General features: G+C 40.8%; 1 protein-coding gene across 1 annotated transcript in view; it reads left to right on the plus strand.

Moving 5' to 3' along the window:
- The first annotated feature begins 1,152 nt into the window (after window positions 1–1,152).
- LOC135502232 (deleted in malignant brain tumors 1 protein-like) overlaps window positions 1,153–16,428 on the plus strand; it is a 32,584-nt gene continuing 17,308 nt past the window's right edge. Inside the window, exons 1-17 of the mRNA XM_064794891.1 lie at window positions 1,153–1,337; window positions 1,692–1,836; window positions 2,331–2,500; window positions 3,393–3,555; window positions 3,802–3,962; window positions 4,496–4,661; window positions 5,118–5,308; window positions 5,700–6,047; window positions 6,179–6,343; window positions 9,872–9,941; window positions 10,217–10,679; window positions 12,475–12,496; window positions 12,767–12,911; window positions 13,735–13,904; window positions 14,790–14,952; window positions 15,199–15,359; window positions 15,893–16,052. Of these exons, the coding sequence (XP_064650961.1) occupies window positions 1,280–1,337; window positions 1,692–1,836; window positions 2,331–2,500; window positions 3,393–3,555; window positions 3,802–3,962; window positions 4,496–4,661; window positions 5,118–5,308; window positions 5,700–6,047; window positions 6,179–6,343; window positions 9,872–9,941; window positions 10,217–10,679; window positions 12,475–12,496; window positions 12,767–12,911; window positions 13,735–13,904; window positions 14,790–14,952; window positions 15,199–15,359; window positions 15,893–16,052 (2,921 nt within the window). The 5' untranslated portion in view covers window positions 1,153–1,279. The remainder of the gene's footprint in view (window positions 1,338–1,691; window positions 1,837–2,330; window positions 2,501–3,392; window positions 3,556–3,801; window positions 3,963–4,495; window positions 4,662–5,117; window positions 5,309–5,699; window positions 6,048–6,178; window positions 6,344–9,871; window positions 9,942–10,216; window positions 10,680–12,474; window positions 12,497–12,766; window positions 12,912–13,734; window positions 13,905–14,789; window positions 14,953–15,198; window positions 15,360–15,892; window positions 16,053–16,428) is intronic.

The raw sequence follows: 16,428 nt of genomic DNA on the forward strand, positions 1-16,428 counted from the left end.
CGCCTCCAGTTCAAGATGAACAGTTTATTTGGTTTGGAAACCTCATCACGTGGCCAAGCTTCCACTCAGGTTTATAGCGTTGACCTCAATGACTTGCACAATAAATTGAGACGACCATTCCTTGATCGAAAAAGATCCCATTTAAAAAAAAATGGATTTCCTCAATTATCGCGTAATGCACTGACATCAAAGGGCTACAGGCCTATCGAATTCACGGACTGGACTGGACTGGAATGGCTGGGATATCAAACTTTCGGGGCGGTTGATGATGTGACCGCACTTATCCGAAAGCGACTTACTGAAAATAGATTTGGACACGTCTATTTGCTGATGAGCCTGGTGGTGGAGTAGTGCTTTGTTGTGGTTATTGGTTCGATTCTGTTGGATTTTTTAAAATCCTGTACAAGTGGGGTGACCAACGCGTTTATCAAGGTAACCCGTTCAGGGCAACAGGGATGGGAAATGAAGATTAATTCACGGCCGATTTCCCTAGGTCAACCTCATTACCTACCAGGTTGAACATTCCCGTAGCCCAGCTGGTAATCGATTTCGGCCTGTATTCTGTCATTTTCATGGCACTAAAATTCCCAAACCGTTCCAGTCGAGTGTGTTCCATCAATTCGATAAGGCCCACTACGGCCAATAGCAGAGCAGACCTTGGGGGTGGATACTATATGTTTATGGAATAAATTGTACACGATTTTTGAAGTATTTTCTCTGTCTGTGTTGGTCATGGCCTCTATGGAACCATATAGTTGTACCATAATAATCCTACGTCCGTTCAGCATATAAAATTCAAGCTACACTAAGATACTTTGCTATCACAGACGTCTTCAAAACGTTCAATTTGGACAGACAATAGATTGGCGACACCAGGCCTGGCCTTTGTTTCGATTTCTTACAGAACGGTAATTAATTGAGCGGTCTTAGGTCGGTGAATCTAGAGTGCGTACATGTATGTGCGTGTATATGTACGCATACCGGCAAGTACTATGTATCAATAACATACATACATGTACTCGATACCGGTGTATGCATTCAAAGGAAGACAAGACGAATCCTGACCCCATTCGTCACGATTCGCTGGCTGTTCTAACATTCGTCCCATAGGCCTATGATATGATCATGTTGCGTATGAGTGATAAATACAAATCATCGTCGAAATATCACCCAAACAAGTCAGTTTTCAAATCGAAACAGAACCTTGGTGCTCATTTAAATACCCGGTGTCTTGGACTTAGATGGCCCGACCTGGAAAATCTTGGTGAAAAAGAACGGAATGTGTCGCACTCTTGATTTCTTCTTGCTATTGCAGTTGATATCACATGTAGCTGCAGGTAAGTGACGATAAACCAAATGGATCCCAATATATCGCATATTAGGTATGATGTTAGGTATGATTCGCTGGCGTGTTAGGCCCAGAAATCACATGGTCATTCAACGTAGTGTTAGATCAAAAATACGCCGAATCAGTGCCGCGTGAGGTGTTTCTATTTCATATCTTGATTACGTCGTACAAGAGTCGTGATAAAACGCGGCACTGATTCGGCGATTTTTGTGTCTTTCAAATATCTGAAAGACTCCTGTCGTATGAGAGAAATGTGTCTTGTTTTAGTTTCAGATCCCAATTACGCCAAATCAGTCAGAAAATCATTATTTATAAGATTATGTGATTTGTTTTGCTTTTTCAGATCCAAACGATGCGGTAATACTGCGCTTAAGGGAAATGAAGAAGTTAGAAGTTCGGTACAACGGCAACTGGGGGAGCATATGCTTACATGTACCTGGATTCGATGACAAAGCAGCAAAAGTCGCATGTCGACAGATGGGATTTGGGTGAGTGCAGTTATATCTTGACATCATCGGCATATGAAGTTGCCAAACTATGATGATTGCCCAACGCTCGCTTTTGGTTTAAAATCGTGCTGCGCTAGAAAAAGTTGTGAACCCTCCCTCCCAAAATTGTGAACCCTCCATTTTACGCTAATTTGCTTTACGGATATTAAAAAGATTCTTCATGCTAGCCTGAAACGTCCCTTAAATTCTCGTCATACGAATTCCGAACGAAAAAATGATAGCGAAACATTATCGAATATCTTATTTTGCAACACCACTGAATACGTGTATGCTCTGATGCATAAATTCAAGCACGCATCACAACAGTCTGCATTGATCGGATGCATTTTTCTAGTATCCTCAATTCAGATATGATCATTTCCACAGGACCAGATCTACTCGAGAGTTTCATGATATACCAAGATGTATTTCAGCAACATGACATATAGGGTGAAGTGCTGATTATCTAAATCACTGATTCGTTTTTATTAAAGGAATGGAAAACGCAGTTATAGTGGGACGTTAGTGTCAAGTGACAAGCTAACAATAGTCCTCGATGACGTCACCTGCACCGGTGATGAAGACGACTTCAGTAAATGCACACTTCAAGTCCCGACCGGTAATTGTATGTTTGCTGTGGAGGTGGATTGCGAAAGTGACCCAGGTAAGTACCACTTGATCACGTAATACTAATATTATCATTGTGTGCGCACATGATAAATTTTTGCCTTTCGATGAAACAATTCCATTAGTCCAGTTCGTTTGTGAACTTATGAAATTCAAAGGATGTAAAGAATTTTGAAAATGATAATCTGAAATACAAAAACAACACGGCGACAGCAGAATTGGGCAATTGCGGGTTTTTTAAACAGCTATTCACTCTCGCATACATTGGGGATGAAATGCCAGTCCATGATATATCAGTTGGCCCAGTAAAGGCTGTGTGCACCCAAATGTTTGGGTGTTGTAAAAGGTGACACACTCAACCCTTGGCCTTGCAGGCATCCAGCCATTGATGTTTTCCATTGGTGATACAATAACGAAGTGACGAGAAAAACGGAAGGGCATGTGAAATGAAATGCTAGGGAACAAAAATTAGCTTGTTTTTGTCAATGCTACTCAGTTTAGTTGTATACTGTACGTTATCGTTTACCACATAACAACTACCAGACGTTCTTAGTGAACTGTTCAAGATGAAAACACTGACAATGGAATGGCTGTCATCAATAATTCATAAAGGAGTCTTTATATATTCTTGCTGTCATTAATCTGATGTCGAAGAATAATTTCCAGATCGCTGCTTTTCTGAGGAATTATAGAGTCACCGCATTCACTTACATAACCATGTTATTTTCTAATGGAATGGTCGACGAATCCATCCCGGCGATGATACAGACTGATGATTCAGTATAACCTGATGCATAATTTGATTTCTACATTCAATTGGAACCTACAAAGCAATATCAGGTTGTACAGTGTAGGAACCGTAGGCTATTAAATTTTTCACGGCCAGATCACTCCAAAACACGCCATTGAAACACCCATGACATTTGCAGCACTGAATGGTTTGTTCGATGTAAGCTTGTTGGGGAGTCCCAACCACGCCCACATGGGAATATTGCACGCTACGAAAGCTGGAGCGACTGGAGCTGTGTGTTACGACAGCGGATCAGCTGCCACCACAGTTGCCGGGATCGTCTGCAAACAAATGGGATACAGGTCAGATATAAACAGAAACCTATATCTTTATCTATTCCCGATAGAATGAATAAGTTGAATGGATTCAAGGAAATCGTGTTATTCAGACGTTCTCAAAAGATGCAGCTACAAATATAGTCTAAATATAGGCATTTCTATGATATGATGAACGACAAGGGACAAAGAAAGATAATTTTCATTGTTGAATGTGTTCAGTTCGAACCTTGTGCCTTATTTGCACCCTAACAATCTCACTCCCTGTTACAGAAATGTGGAGAAGCAGACTGCGACCAACGCCTCATCTTACAATAGTATCTTTAATGCCACATGTTTTGGAACTGAACTAACTCTTGCCGCCTGTACCTTGACGCCCGAGACTTCCTGCTCCTCAAACAACGTCATTGATGTTGAATGTAAACTGGACATGGGTGAGTATCACAATGTATTCCTTCAACAGGTTCACTTTCCGCCCTCTTTATGCTGATATCGCAATCACCTCCTTCTCCTCGGATTCGATGAGTTTCACATGTAACATGCCGGGGTCTAATTTAGAAGGGTGGGAAGCAGCTGGTGGAGTATACCCCGTAAAGGGTCGGGTTGCCTAATGTTTTAAACGGGAAGCATCATTACATTACAGTGATGTACTCACCTACAAACATTTTTAAAAGAAATCATGGTATACTTCGGTCAGGTTGTTCAAAAGTACAAATCACGTTATCCCTATAAGGAACGCCCCCGGCGTTATCTTGTTTCTAAGCCTGTTTGAATATTTTGCGTTCAGTGTAATCGGTTCCATTAAGGCCAATGATGCTTTGAACAAAACAGCCCCGAGATGATACAGGTCGTGAACATCATGACAAAATATCTAAAGCCAGTTGGCCATTTCCAGAAAGCACTTTACAAGACGTCCGAGAACATCGGAGAAAGTTAGGGAGTAAAATGGTCGCTTATTCAATTCCAGCATCACAGACACCATTCGCCGTCCGGCTCTCCCAATCTTCGAAAGCAGTGGTCGGGGCAAGCAGTGGGACAGTTGAGGTGAAAAAGTATGGTAAATGGGGCGTCATCTGTGACTCTAGCTGGGATATCAGTGATGCAAACGTCGCCTGTAGACAACTTGGATTCAGGTAAGTTATTTCATTGTATGAATTATTGTTTGCGACAAAATGGTTTTGAAAAAAACATCGCCAAAGTACCAAATCTAGTTATACAATAATCGATTATTTATATTTCACCTCTCATTTTTATCAATCACTGTCGACCAGTTGTCGCCACTGAGAAACATTTCATTTTGATGCGATTGCAATCTGGAAGTTTAACATTGTTAAAGACTCAGTGCTGTATGTGGACACTTGTTTATCAAAGTGTGATGCACAGTTTTCAACAGTGGTTTCCAGATCACTTACTACTCTGGGCAAGGGTATATTTTAAACTAAATTGCCAAGTCCATAAACAAGATACTTGGGGCAAAGGAGTACGGTTAACGTGCTTAGTCGATATAATAAATTGGCTGTATGTTTGTTCTAGGTGGCTATTTAATAAATCACTGTTCCTGTATACATGATATGTTGTGCCTGTTACAGGGGAGCTCTGCCGACCACTGGTTTCCCAACTGACGCCAAATTCGGTCAAGGAACGGGTACAGTATTCTGGAACAACGTGCAGTGCAATGGCGAGGAACAAAGTATAGAAGAGTGCAAACATGACGAGGTCTTTGGGACCAGTGCGTGTAACTCCGTGAATGCTTCAGGTGTGATCTGCTCCAGTGAGGAATGTAAGCTATCACTTTCATACAATAACTGAATAACTATGTATATTTTGTTTTCATATATATAAATAAATCTATTTTTTATTAATTCTTGACAAAACATAAAGAAAAAAAATTCAGTCATAAGTCATATTTCATTTAGGATTTCAAACCCCTTTTTGATGGAACGTGTGTGATCAAAATCTGATCTAGCCATTGAAAAAGCATGCTACATGTGTTAAGACCCTGAACTGAGCAAGATAGGAACAGGAAATGATGAACGAAACTCTTGAATTACTTTATGACATATCGTCTCTCCTGTCACTATTTGCAGCAAGACTCTGAGGTTTTAAGTAATCCCAACTTCTTATATATCTGGCTTACAAGTCTTATTACAAGCTTCATTTCCTTTTTTCAGGGCCAAAAATTGGCATTTGCGGCAGAAATTGCACAAGACATTTAACGGGAGGAGTCATTTTTATCCAATCCGAAAACTACCCAATATCCAATTTCGTTTACCACTCATGTACCGTATGCAAAGTTGAACTCATGTCACCCACAAATTTCACCGTCTACGTCCTACAGAATATGTTCCAGAACAACCATAATGAGACCCTGTCATTCGGAACAAGCGAGGGCCTTGTTGAGACACTCTATGGAGATAACTGTACGAAAGGACCGATAACATTTGACACAAAGAATTTAACGATCGAGTTTCAAGCAAATGGTATAACTGGTGAGGGAAAAATCAACATTATGGTGACAGGTAGGTAGAGGGTAGAGTTTGATTTGCGATCGAGGACAAAATCTTTCTCGGTCTTATGTGTGCAACCCATGGATGTACTAACACAAAAGAATTAGTAATGCCACTTTTTAATGGCCTCTTAACTATTTCAGCTACAGAACCAGTTGAGTTTACCTGTACGAAGCCAGTCACAGTTACAACAACGACAGCAACAACAACAACAACAACAGCAAGAACAACAGCAACAAAAACCACAAGATCTACTGGTACGCCTAAGTCGGACAAACAAATTGACGATGAACCGCCTGATAACGCTGGTAAGCCACAACAGGAGAACCTCTGTCTGAACCACAACTCTCATGAATAATCTTGTCATGCCCAGTCCACATGGTAGCCCATCAATAATTACGGTCGAAAAGAGCATACTAAGTATTCAAGTGCATGACCATCACTTTCATTAGGTTGGCCAATGTTGATGATCAGAAACTTTCTCCTAAACCTATTTAGTATCAGTTTTGAAATCCAAAAAAGTATATGTACGGTTTCAACCGAGTGATATCTTTCCTGGACGTCGTCTGGCCAGGTTCTACTTCGCCGTTATGCTTTGCCAGGGTGTATAGGTGAGTAGTTGATAAAGCTTGGAATCAGTGAAACCATGTAACCAGTGATAAGCCCCCCTTTAAGAGGGGCTCTTAAGATACACGTGTGTGCGGGAGTATATAATGTAAATGAATGATGAGAAATAAAGAGAGTAACTATTGTATATCCTACAAACAATTTCTTTTGGTATTTTTCTGAATTAACTCCGTTGAGTTTACCGATTTCTCCGCGATCTTCCGGTGGTGGTTGCTACCCCATTGGTTGAAATTATAATTTAAATTAAATTAAAATTAATTTAAATCTTCATGGGAATTCGCTACATCATATGCCTAAGAAATTGGCCAATTATATTAATATTTTTATTAGAGAAATATCCGTCCTAAATAATGACAGAAAAGGGTGGTTTATTTCAATTTTGTGTCGACATGGTCGAGGTCACGTGACATAAAAACAAAACAATCGCACACACCCGTCCAAAAAAGGCACTTTAAGAAAAACAAATACGTTTTTCCAGCTTAAAACCACACTGACGACTAAGTTATTTTGGTCTACTACCCAAATGTGAAGTATCAAAATGAATCACAAATTAGAACTAGCTCTATTTAGCAAAAGTTGCGTGAAAAATTCGGGTGAGCGACATACTGCACCCTAGCGGCCAATAATCAAACTACTTTCAGCCGTCTGCTCCGGTCTCGTTAGGGAGTTTTTCCCAAATGTACGCGATGATGACGTGCACCATTAACATGACGTAACATCTATTTTAAAATGCGTTTCCAAAGTGAATGCATGAGGACAATCCATTTAAGTGTCGTATATCACTGGAAACGCCCGATTCCCGTGAATAAGGACAATCACAATGTATTACATTACTAAAACAAAAATGTGTCGGAAGGAACTATGGATTGTCCCAAGATGGGGGGTTTGGGGGGGATTTGGGGGGTTTCCCCTCCATTGTACTGGGTAAAAACGTTACGCTATCGTAGGGGGGTTCGGGGGAGCTCCCCCGACCTAAAGGGGGGCTCACTAAGTCCTTGACTTTACATATTAGCAATTTGCCAGTAGTCCCAGAATCAACCTTTTTGTGGAGGATGACGTCATCACTGAATGCTTTGGAAATGTGTTGTTGTCGTTAGAAAATAAACTTATATTCATGACGGGCCGCCATTTGCAAATATCTAATTATTGCTCTTCGATGAAAGCAAAAGTAAGCTTTTGTGATTGTTTTGTATTCCATATTCTAAAATAAAACGTTCTTAATATGTAAAGTCAAGGACTTAGTGAGCCCCCCTTTAGGTCGGGGGGAAGCTCCCCCCAACCCCCCCCCCCCCCGGTGGACAGTCAACTAGCCCTTCTGTGTCATACTGCTGGAGGGGGGGGGGGGTGCGATGGGACCATCCATATAGTTCCTTCCGACACATTTTTGTTTTGGTAATGTAATACATTGTGATTGTCCTTATTCACGGGAATCGGGCGTTTCCAGTGATATACGACACTTAAATGGATTGTCCTCATGCATTCACTTTGGAAACGCATTTTAAAATAGATGTTACGTCCTGTTAATGGGGCACGTCATCATCGCGTACATTTGGGAAAAGCTCCCTAACGAGACCGGAGCAGACGGCTGAAAGTAGTTTAATTATTGGCCGCTAGGGTACAGAATGCACGTCGCTCACCCGAATTTTTCACGCAACTTTTGCTAAATAGAGCTAGTTCTAATTTGTGATTCATTTTGATACTTCACATTTGGGTAGTAGACCAAAATAACTTAGTCGTCAGTGTGGTTTTAAGCTGGAAAAACGTATTTGTTTTTCTTAAAGTGCCTTTTTTGGACGGGTGTGTGCGATTGTTTTGTTTTTATGTCACGTGACCTCGACCATGTCGACACAAAATTGAAATAAACCACCCTTTTCTGTCATTATTTAGGACGGATATTTCTCTAATAAAAATATTAATATAATTGGCCAATTTCTTAGGCATATGATGTAGCGAATTCCCATGAAGATTTAAATTAATTTTAATTTAATTTAAATTAATTTCAACCAATGGGATAGCAACCACCACCGGAAGATCGCGGAGAAATCGGTAAACTCAACGGAGTTAATTCAGAAAAATACCAAAAAAAATTGTTTGTAGGATATACAATAGTTACTCTCTTTATTTCTCATCATTCATTTACATTATGTACTCCCGCACACACGTGTATCTTAAGAGCCCCTCCTAAGAGGGGGGCTTATTAGAAGAATCATTTGTATATATAATGCTCTGATAAAGCTCAGTTGATATGACAAACATGCACACGGGAATCACTAAAAAATGTGTCCGCTTAGAACTGGTTACATCACGAAAATATCTCTACATCCCTCGATGTGTACATGAATATGTACGAAATCGCTCACAGCGAAGGAATTTATTCACATTTTTTATCTCCAAACCCGGCTAAAACCTTCGGTAATAAACCTTCATCCACGTTTCTACGGATAAGTGCCAGTCGGTACTGCATGATGTAGTCAATCTTCTCTGTATCACCCTGTATGATCACACCGCTCCGTAGTTCAAGTAGGACCCGTGTGGTGGCGTAGTAAGCGGAGCGCTGATTGGTCCATGTTATGGGTGTGTGGTGGGCGTGTCGTGACGTGCATGCCTATATTTGGGATATCAGTAATGTACACTGGAGGCGAGGTATGACTGGGTTGTTCTAAAATATAGATTATTGAATCGGATATGCCACTGATTTCTAAACTACCGTCAAATTCCGATCTGATCATGTAAAAATAAGCTCCAAATATTGATTCGTAACCACCTTAGGTTCAAATGGCATTATTTCATGTTTTTATGCATTTTTAGGACTGATTCCAAGGTTTATCACTGGTTTCAAGGTTTCACTGGTTCCAAGCTTTATCACCTACCGTATAGGTAACGTTTTCACCAAATTAGTAATTTCTTTTCTATTAATAGGTTAATTGGCTCCTCACCAGACAACCCATTACTTTGTCATTGTGGCAATCATGTGCATGAGGAAGGGATGGATTCAAGGGAATTGAATGTGCGCGTGAAAGAGAATGATAGATTCTGAAAGTTGGAGAATGTGCGCTTCATTCTGGCCATTAGTGTTTATCTGAGTTCGTATGCCAGGAACGAAACGCTTCCTCTGGAAGATCTCGTCATCGATATCTACATTGTATTAATTTTCCTGCAGGATATATTTTTTAATGTATATCCATGATAAATTTGTCTTTGATTTCTAGGTCTAATCGGTGCCGTGTCCGCTCTGGTTGTTTTGGTTGTATTGGCTATCATTCTTGGGATCATTTTGTGGTGAGCATTATATTTAAATCGCCCACGCTTCGAAGACAAAAAATCGATAAAACTAAATTTGAGTCTATTTCTGGTAACATGATAGCTGATTTCTGGGAAAGCGAACTCGTATAATGAAACCCTTTTCATGGCAAAGTTGGATGAAAAAATTGTTTTGATTTTTAAAAAGAGCACCATATGTAGAGCGCAGGTGATGTAGCTCTCTCTCGGCTTAAATGTAGCCTTCAGCTCCTAATTTTACCGTATATATGTGTGTTACAATTGATTGCTTTCAGGAAACTTGGTTTCGTCCGTTTTGGCCGGAAAGCTAGGAATCCTGATGGGAATGGGCTCTACGATGAGACTCACGTACCGACCATTGGAGGAGGTACCGGGAACGAGGGTCCAGGGAACAACGTAAATGTTGGAGGGGCCTACGGAAATGTGGGTGAGCCAGTTTATGTGAACAGCGTCTTCGTGGCTGACATGCCGACAAACACCGGTCAAGATCCATCCAATCGTCGTTCCGAATATGAAAATATGGAAGAAATTGCCTTCAATCAAGAGCGTTATTCGGGCCACGCCACGCCACTTGCGGAACCAGTGCAAGGTGGTAGAGATGTTCGAAACCATGGAAACGGCGCCAATGACACGACAGGTGTAGATGAAGCAGAACCCCAGTATGCAAAGCTTGAACCGGTGAAGCGGTCAGAATATGTCGACTTTCAGGGGCTTACTGCTATACAGTTGAAGCCAATTTGACTTTTTTTCGGCTGAGTTGGGTTTAGAAACTGCCTGCATGTGATATTTTGTACAGTGTGTTTCACCTTAGGGTGACGTGATTGGCTCAGTAGTATTTTGCATATGCAAAATGCCTAATAATCTGCTGTCTACTAAGTAAGCATTTTGCCTTAACATCCTTAGGGTAACTGAGTGTCGAAAATTTAAAACTCTGCGAGAGGTGAAAATCTGATTAACTATTGAAGAACTGTGGGACTTATCTTGACATCATTTGCAGAGCCTACGGGTTGCAAAGCGGATGAATCCACTACGGAAACTCTTCATATCTTGATTAATTTTGTTCTATAGCATTATTACAAATAGGACTGGTTCCACGAAAACGGGAAACCGCCACTGACTTACTAATCCGGGAGGCACGATTTTTAAATTTCAACGAATCGGCTCTCGTGGAATCATTCGCTTTTCTTTAGATTTACTTTTGCTGTCTAGAAACAAAACAAAAAGGGACTTTAGTGCCCCATCGCTTTACAGACCACGCGCGTATGGGCTGAGGTAACGGAGACGGGAGGCGTTCAGCATGTCAGTGCCCCTGTTGCAGATCTAGAGTTAATGATAGTATGGCTGTTATGATCAGACACCATCAATTATGTTTATTTGCCTCTGCCGTTTTGGATCTATCGATCCCCTAAAAGCTGTTTCGAGGGGGTCGAGGTTGTCACGATTTGCACTGATTACCCTGTGATAGAGAGTAGAACAAGAGAGATTTAGACCTAGGTGCGAGTGGGCTTTGTTTTAAGGCAATAGACCTTGTATTGGGCTAGGCCTGAATTCGTTCAACTACGAAGTAAGGGGCAAAATAACGTGATACAGTTTTTTGTCATTCCAGTCGCACCAATATTTTACAAGGTGTATATATTTATTTGTAATTGACAAGACATAATAAAATCCCAATTGGATACTATTTAATAAAACTCTTTTGTCTTCATATATAGGTGAGTGATTTCACGAGCTTGTTGTTAGCCAAGAATAGTTATACCCGGTCCAACTACACTTACCAACAACAGTAACATAATAATCATATCACATGTACATTTTTATCATAAATGTCACTGAAGCAGTTGATATGAAAACTATTTCCCGCCCATAATTTGTCATTAGTACGTACTAGATTTAAGATGTTTGGCATTGTGGTTGATTTTTACAAAGGATTATTCAATGTTGGGTAACTGGAGGATTAACTGCGTAATCCATATAATAGCCCTTCCTGGTTGTTAACATGTAACGTGATTGGCTACATTAAGATACTACACTATCACAGACTTGTGTGATATTATGCTAGTGGTCCGCCAAAAACCATTCAAAACGTTCAATAGTTTGGCGACATTAGCCCTGGCCTTTGTTTCGATTTCTTACAGAACGGTAAAGAATTGAGCGGTCTTAGGTCGATGAATCTAGAGTACATATGTACGTATATGTATACATACCGGGAAGTATGTATGAATAACATACATACATGTACTCGATAGCGGTGTATGCATTCAAAGGAAGGTAAGACGAATCCTGACCCCATTCGTCACGATTCGCTGGCTGTTCTAACATTCGTCCCATAGGCCTAATATGATAATGTTGCGTATGAGTGATAAATACAAATCATCGTCGAACTATCACCCAAACAGGTCAGTTTTCAAATCGAAACAGAACCTTGGTGCTCATTTAAATACCCGGTGTATTGGACTTAGATGGCTCGATCTGGAAAATCGTGGTGAAAAAGAGCGGAATGTGTCGCACTCTTGATTTATTCCTTCTGTTGCAGTTGATATCACATGCAGCTGCAGGTAAGTGACGATAAACCAAACGGATCCCAATATATCGCATATTTGGTATGATGTTAGGTTTGATTCGCTGGCGTGTTAGGCCAAGAAATCACAGGGTCATTCAACGTAGTGTTAGATCAAAAATACGCCGAATCAGTGCCGCGTGTGGTGTTTCTATTTCATATCTTGATTATGTCGTATATGTCTTGTTTTACTTTCAGATCCCAATTACGCCAAATCAGTCAGAAAATCATTATTTATAAGATTATGTGATTTGTTTTGCTTTTTCAGATCCAAACGATGCGGTAATACTGCGCTTAAGGGAAATGAAGAAGTTAGAAGTTCGGTACAACGGCAACTGGGGGAGCATATGCTTACATGTACCTGGATTCGATGACAAAGCAGCAAAAGTCGCATGTCGACAAATGGGATTTGGGTGAGTGCAGTTATAGTTTTCGTGAAATAATCGGCGTATGAAGTTGCCAAACTATGATGATTGCCCAACGCTCGCTTTTGGTTTGAAATCGTGCTGCGCTAGAAAAAGTTGTGAACCCTCCCTCCCAAAATTGTGAACCCTCCATTTTACGCTAATTTGCTTTGTGGAACGTGATGCTTCACAAATTATACGTACATGTATTTATATGCAGTCACATGCAACCCATCCTGAGGAAATCACGGGCTATTGTTCGCTTCACAAGTGCTGGCTCGGAGAAGGGAACAATAACCGCGATTTCCTCAGGATGCATGCAGTCACGATTTTGATACGCCGACTTGGGTCCTGGCGACAATCCTGGCTGTCCAGTGCCCTGCAGCTTTGTACAAAGCTGTTTGGGAATGCCACACGTACAGTCCGTCGCAAAAGTCTAATTTAAAGTCTAGTGTACATGTACCAATTGTCACAGTGCAAGCCCATTGCGGAAACACATATTACGTATTTATGGAGACGGATATTAAAAGGTTTGTTCATGCTGGTCTGAAACGTCCCTTAAATTCTCGTCGTACGAATTCCGAACGAAAAAATGATAGCGAAGCAATATAGAATATCTTGCAACACCACTGAATACGAGTATGCTCTGATGCATAAATTCAAGCACGCATCACAACAGTCTGCATTGGTCGGATGCATTTTTCCAGATGTGATCATTTCCACAGGACCAGATCTACTCGAAAGTTTCATGATATACCAAGATGTATTTCAGCAACATGACATATAGGGTGAAGTGCTGATTATCTAAATCACTGATTCGTTTTTATTAAAGGAATGGAAAACGCAGTAATAGTGGGACGTTAGTGTCAAATGACAAGCTAACAATAGTCCTCGATGACGTCACCTGCACCGGTGATGAAGACGCCTTCAGTAAATGCACACTTCAAGTCCCGACCGGTAATTGTATGTTTGCTGTGGAGGTGAATTGCGAAAGTGACCCAGGTAAGTACCACTTGATCACGTGACACTAACATTATCCTTGTGTCCGCACATGATACATTTTTACCTTTCGATGAAACAATTCCACTAGTCCAGTTCGATTGTGAACATATGAAATTCAAAGGAAGTAAACTTTTTTTTAAATGATAATCTGAAATACAAAAACAACACGGCGACAGCAGAATTGGGCAATTGCGGGCTTTTTAAACAGCTTTTCACTCTCGCATACATTGGGGATGAAATGCCAGTCCATGGTATATCAATTGGCGCAGTAAATGCTGTGTGCACCCAATGTTTGGGTGTTATAAAAGGCGTCACATTCAACCCTTGCAGGCATCCAGCCATTGATGTTTTCCATTGGTGATACAATAACGAAGTGACGAGAAAAACGGAAGGGCATGTGAAATGAAATGCTAGGGAACAAAAATTAGCTTGTTTTTGTCAATGCTACTCAGTTTATTTGTATACTGTGCGTTATCGGTACCACATAACAACTACCAGACGTTCTTAGTGAACTGTTCAAGATGAAAACACTGACAATGGAATGGCTGTCATCAAGAATTCATAAAGGACTAGTCTTTATCTATTCTTGCTGTCATTAATCTGATGTCGTAGAATAATTTCCAGATTGCTGCTTTTCTGAGGAATTGTAGTGGCAACGCATTCACTCACATAACCATGTTATTTTCTAATGGAATGGTCGACGAATCCATCCCGGCGATTATGCAGACTGATGATAGTATAACCTGATGCATAACTTGATTTCTACATTCAATTGAAACCTACAAAGCAATATCAGGTTGTACAGTGTAGGAACCGTAGGCTCTTAAACTTTTCACGGCCAGATCATCTCAAAACACGCCATTGAATCCCCCTTAACTTTTGCAGCACTGAATGGTCTGTTCGATGTAAGCTTGTTGGGGAGTCCCAACCACGCCCACATGGGAATATTGCACGCTACGAAAGCTGGAGCAACTGGAGCTGTGTGTTACGACAGCGGATCAGCTGCCACTACAGTTGCCGGAATCGTCTGCAAACAAATGGGATACAGGTCAGATATAAACAGAAACCTATATCTTTATCTATTCCCGATAGAATGAATAAGTTGCATGGATTCAACGAAATCTTGTTATTCAGACGTTCTCAAAAGATGCAGCTAAACATATAGTTTAAATATAGGCATTTCTATGATATGATGAACGACAAGGGACAAAGAAAGATAATTTTCATTATTGAATGTGTTCATTTCGAACCTTGTGCCTTATTTACACCCTAACAATCCCTTTCCCTGTTACAGCGGTGTTGAGAAGCAGACTGCGACCAACGCCTCATCTTACAATAGTTCCTTTACTGCAACATGTATTGGAACTGAACTAACTCTTGCCGCCTGTAACTTAACGCACGGGACTTCCTGCTCCTCAAACAACGCCATTGATGTTGAATGTAAACTGGACATGGGTGAGTATCACAATGTATTCCTTCAACAGGTTCACTTTCCGCCCTCTTCAAGCTGATATCGCAATCACCTCCTTCTCCTCGGAATTCGATGAGTTTCACATGTAACATGCCGGAGTCTAATTTAGAAGGGTGGGAAGCACCTGATGGAGTATACCCCGTAAAGGGTCGGGTTGCCTAATGTTTTAAACGGGAAATATTATAACATTAGGGTGATGTACTCACCTACAAACATTTTAAAAGAAATCATGGTATACTTCGATCAGGTTGTTCAAAAGTACAAATCACGTTATCCCTATAAGGAACGCCCCCAGCGTTATCTTGTTTCTAAGCCTGTTTGAATATTTTGCGTTCAGTCTAATCGGTTCCATTAGGGTCAATGAAGCTTTGAACAAAACGGCCTCGAGATGATACATGTCGTGAACATCATGACAAAATTTCTAAAGCCAGTTGGCCATTTCCAGAAAGCATTTTACTAGACGTTCGAGAACATCGGAGAAAGTTAGGGAGTAAAATGGTCGGTTATTCAATTCCAGCATCCCCATTCGCCGTCCAGCTCTCCCAATCTTCGAAAGCAGTGGTCGGGGCAAGCAGTGGGACAGTTGAGTTGAAAACGTATGGTAAATGGGGCGTGATCTGTGACACTGGCTGGGATATCAGTGCTGCAAACGTCGTCTGTAGACAACTTGGATTCAAGTAAGTTATTTCTGTCATTGTATGAATTATTGTTTGCGACAAACTGGTTTTGAAAAAAACATCGCCAAAGTACCAAATCTAGTTATATAATTATAGGTTCATTTATATTTCACCTTTCATTTTTACCAATCATTGTCGACCAGTTGTCGCCACTGAGACACATTTCATTTTGATGCGATTGCAATCTGGAAGTTTAACATTGTTAAAGACGCAGTGTTGTGTGTGGACACTTGTCTATCAAAGTGTAATACAGAGTTTTCAACAGTGGTTTCCAGATCACTTACTACTCTGGGCAAGGGTATGTTTTAAACTAAGTTGCCAAGTCCACAAACAGGATATTTGGGGCGAAGAAGCACGGTTAACGTGCAGAGTCGAC

The sequence above is a fragment of the Lineus longissimus genome, chromosome 18 (genome assembly GCF_910592395.1).
Source record: "Lineus longissimus chromosome 18, tnLinLong1.2, whole genome shotgun sequence".
Lineage (NCBI taxonomy): Eukaryota > Metazoa > Nemertea > Pilidiophora > Heteronemertea > Lineidae > Lineus > Lineus longissimus.